The 2,500-nt window shown below is 44.1% G+C and overlaps 1 protein-coding gene across 1 annotated transcript in view; it reads left to right on the top strand.

Annotated features, from left to right (window-relative positions):
* The window catches only part of LOC106589959 (calpain-2 catalytic subunit), a 43,082-nt gene that overhangs the window by 24,365 nt on the left and 16,217 nt on the right, over positions 1-2,500 (top strand). Inside the window, 1 exon segment of the mRNA XM_014180427.3 lies at positions 2,243-2,328. Within this exon segment, the coding sequence (XP_014035902.2) occupies positions 2,243-2,328 (86 nt within the window).

Below are 2,500 nucleotides of genomic sequence, written 5' to 3'. Positions count from 1 at the left end.
TATGATGATGAGATCAGGGTCTAACTACTGTATGATGATGAGATCGGGGTCTAACTACTGTATGATGATGAGATCAGGGTCTAACTACTGTATGATGATGAGATCGGGGTCTAACTACTGTATGATGATGAGATCAGGGTCTAACTACTGTATGATGATGAGATCAGGGTCTAACTACTGTATGATGATGAGATCGGGGTCTAACTACTGTATGATGATGAGATCGGGGTCTAACTACTGTATGATGATGAGATCAGGGTCTAACTACTGTATGATGATGAGATCGGGGTCTAACTACTGTATGATGATGAGATCGGGGTCTAACTACTGTATGATGATGAGATCGGGGTCTAACTACTGTATGATGATGAGATCGGGGTCTAACTACTGTATGATGATGAGATCGGGGTCTAACTACTGTATGATGATGAGATCGGGGTCTAACTACTGTATGATGATGAGATCGGGGTCTAACTACTGTATGATGATGAGATCGGGGTCTAACTACTGTATGATGATGAGATCGGGGTCTAACTACTGTATGATGATGAGATCGGGGTCTAACTACTGTATGATGATGAGATCGGGGTCTAACTACTGTATGATGATGAGATCGGGGTCTAACTACTGTATGATGATGAGATCGGGGTCTAACTACTGTATGATGATGAGATCGGGGTCTAACTACTGTATGATGATGAGATCGGGGTCTAACTACTGTATGATGATGAGATCGGGGTCTAACTACTGTATGATGATGAGATCGGGGTCTAACTACTGTATGATGATGAGATCAGGGTCTAACTACTGTATGATGATGAGATCAGGGTCTAACTACTGTATGATGATGAGATCGGGGTCTAACTACTGTATGATGATGAGATCGGGGTCTAACTACTGTATGATGATGAGATCGGGGTCTAACTACTGTATGATGATGAGATCGGGGTCTAACTACTGTATGATGATGAGATCGGGGTCTAACTACTGTATGATGATGAGATCGGGGTCTAACTACTGTATGATGATGAGATCGGGGTCTAACTACTGTATGATGATGAGATCGGGGTCTAACTACTGTATGATGATGAGATCGGGGTCTAACTACTGTATGATGATGAGATCGGGGTCTAACTACTGTATGATGATGAGATCGGGGTCTAACTACTGTATGATGATGAGATCGGGGTCTAACTACTGTATGATGATGAGATCGGGGTCTAACTACTGTATGATGATGAGATCGGGGTCTAACTACTGTATGATGATGAGATCGGGGTCTAACTACTGTATGATGATGAGATCGGGGTCTAACTACTGTATGATGATGAGATCGGGGTCTAACTACTGTATGATGATGAGATCGGGGTCTAACTACTGTATGATGATGAGATCGGGGTCTAACTACTGTATGATGATGAGATCGGGGTCTAACTACTGTATGATGATGAGATCGGGGTCTAACTACTGTATGATGATGAGATCGGGGTCTAACTACTGTATGATGATGAGATCGGGGTCTAACTACTGTATGATGATGAGATCGGGGTCTAACTACTGTATGATGATGAGATCGGGGTCTAACTACTGTATGATGATGAGATCGGGGTCTAACTACTGTATGATGATGAGATCGGGGTCTAACTACTGTATGATGATGAGATCGGGGTCTAACTACTGTATGATGATGAGATCGGGGTCTAACTACTGTATGATGATGAGATCGGGGTCTAACTACTGTATGATGATGAGATCAGGGTCTAACTACTGTATGATGATGAGATCGGGGTCTAACTACTGTATGATGATGAGATCGGGGTCTAACTACTGTATGATGATGAGATCAGGGTCTAACTACTGTATGATGATGAGATCGGGGTCTAACTACTGTATGATGATGAGATCAGGGTCTAACTACTGTATGATGATGAGATCGGGGTCTAACTACTGTATGATGATGAGATCGGGGTCTAACTACTGTATGATGATGAGATCAGGGTCTAACTACTGTATGATGATGAGATCAGGGTCTAACTACTGTATGATGATGAGATCAGGGTCTAACTACTGTATGATGATGAGATCGGGGTCTAACTACTGTATGATGATGAGATCAGGGTCTAACTACTGTATGATGATGAGATCAGGGTCTAACTACTGTATGATGATGAGATCAGGGTCTAACTACTGTATGATGATGAGATCAGGGTCTAACTACTGTATGATGGCCTTCCCAAACCAGGTGAACTACCGTGGCCGGAAGGAGAAGCTGGTCAGGGTGCGTAACCCCTGGGGAACAGTGGAGTGGACCGGGGCCTGGAGTGACAAGTAAGAAATGATACGCATCGGTCCCCCTGAATGATACGCATCGGTCTCCCTGAATGATACGCATCGGTCCCCCTGAATGATACGCATCGGTCCCCCTGAATGATACGCATCGGTCCCCCTGAATGATACGCAATGATACGCATCGGTCCCCCTGAATGATACGCATCGGTCC

The sequence above is a fragment of the Salmo salar genome, chromosome 28 (genome assembly GCF_965601325.2).
Source record: "Salmo salar chromosome 28, fSalSal1, whole genome shotgun sequence".
NCBI lineage: Eukaryota > Metazoa > Chordata > Actinopteri > Salmoniformes > Salmonidae > Salmo > Salmo salar.
Note: the sequence above shows the minus strand (reverse complement) of the source record. Positions and strands in the feature narration are given on the sequence as shown.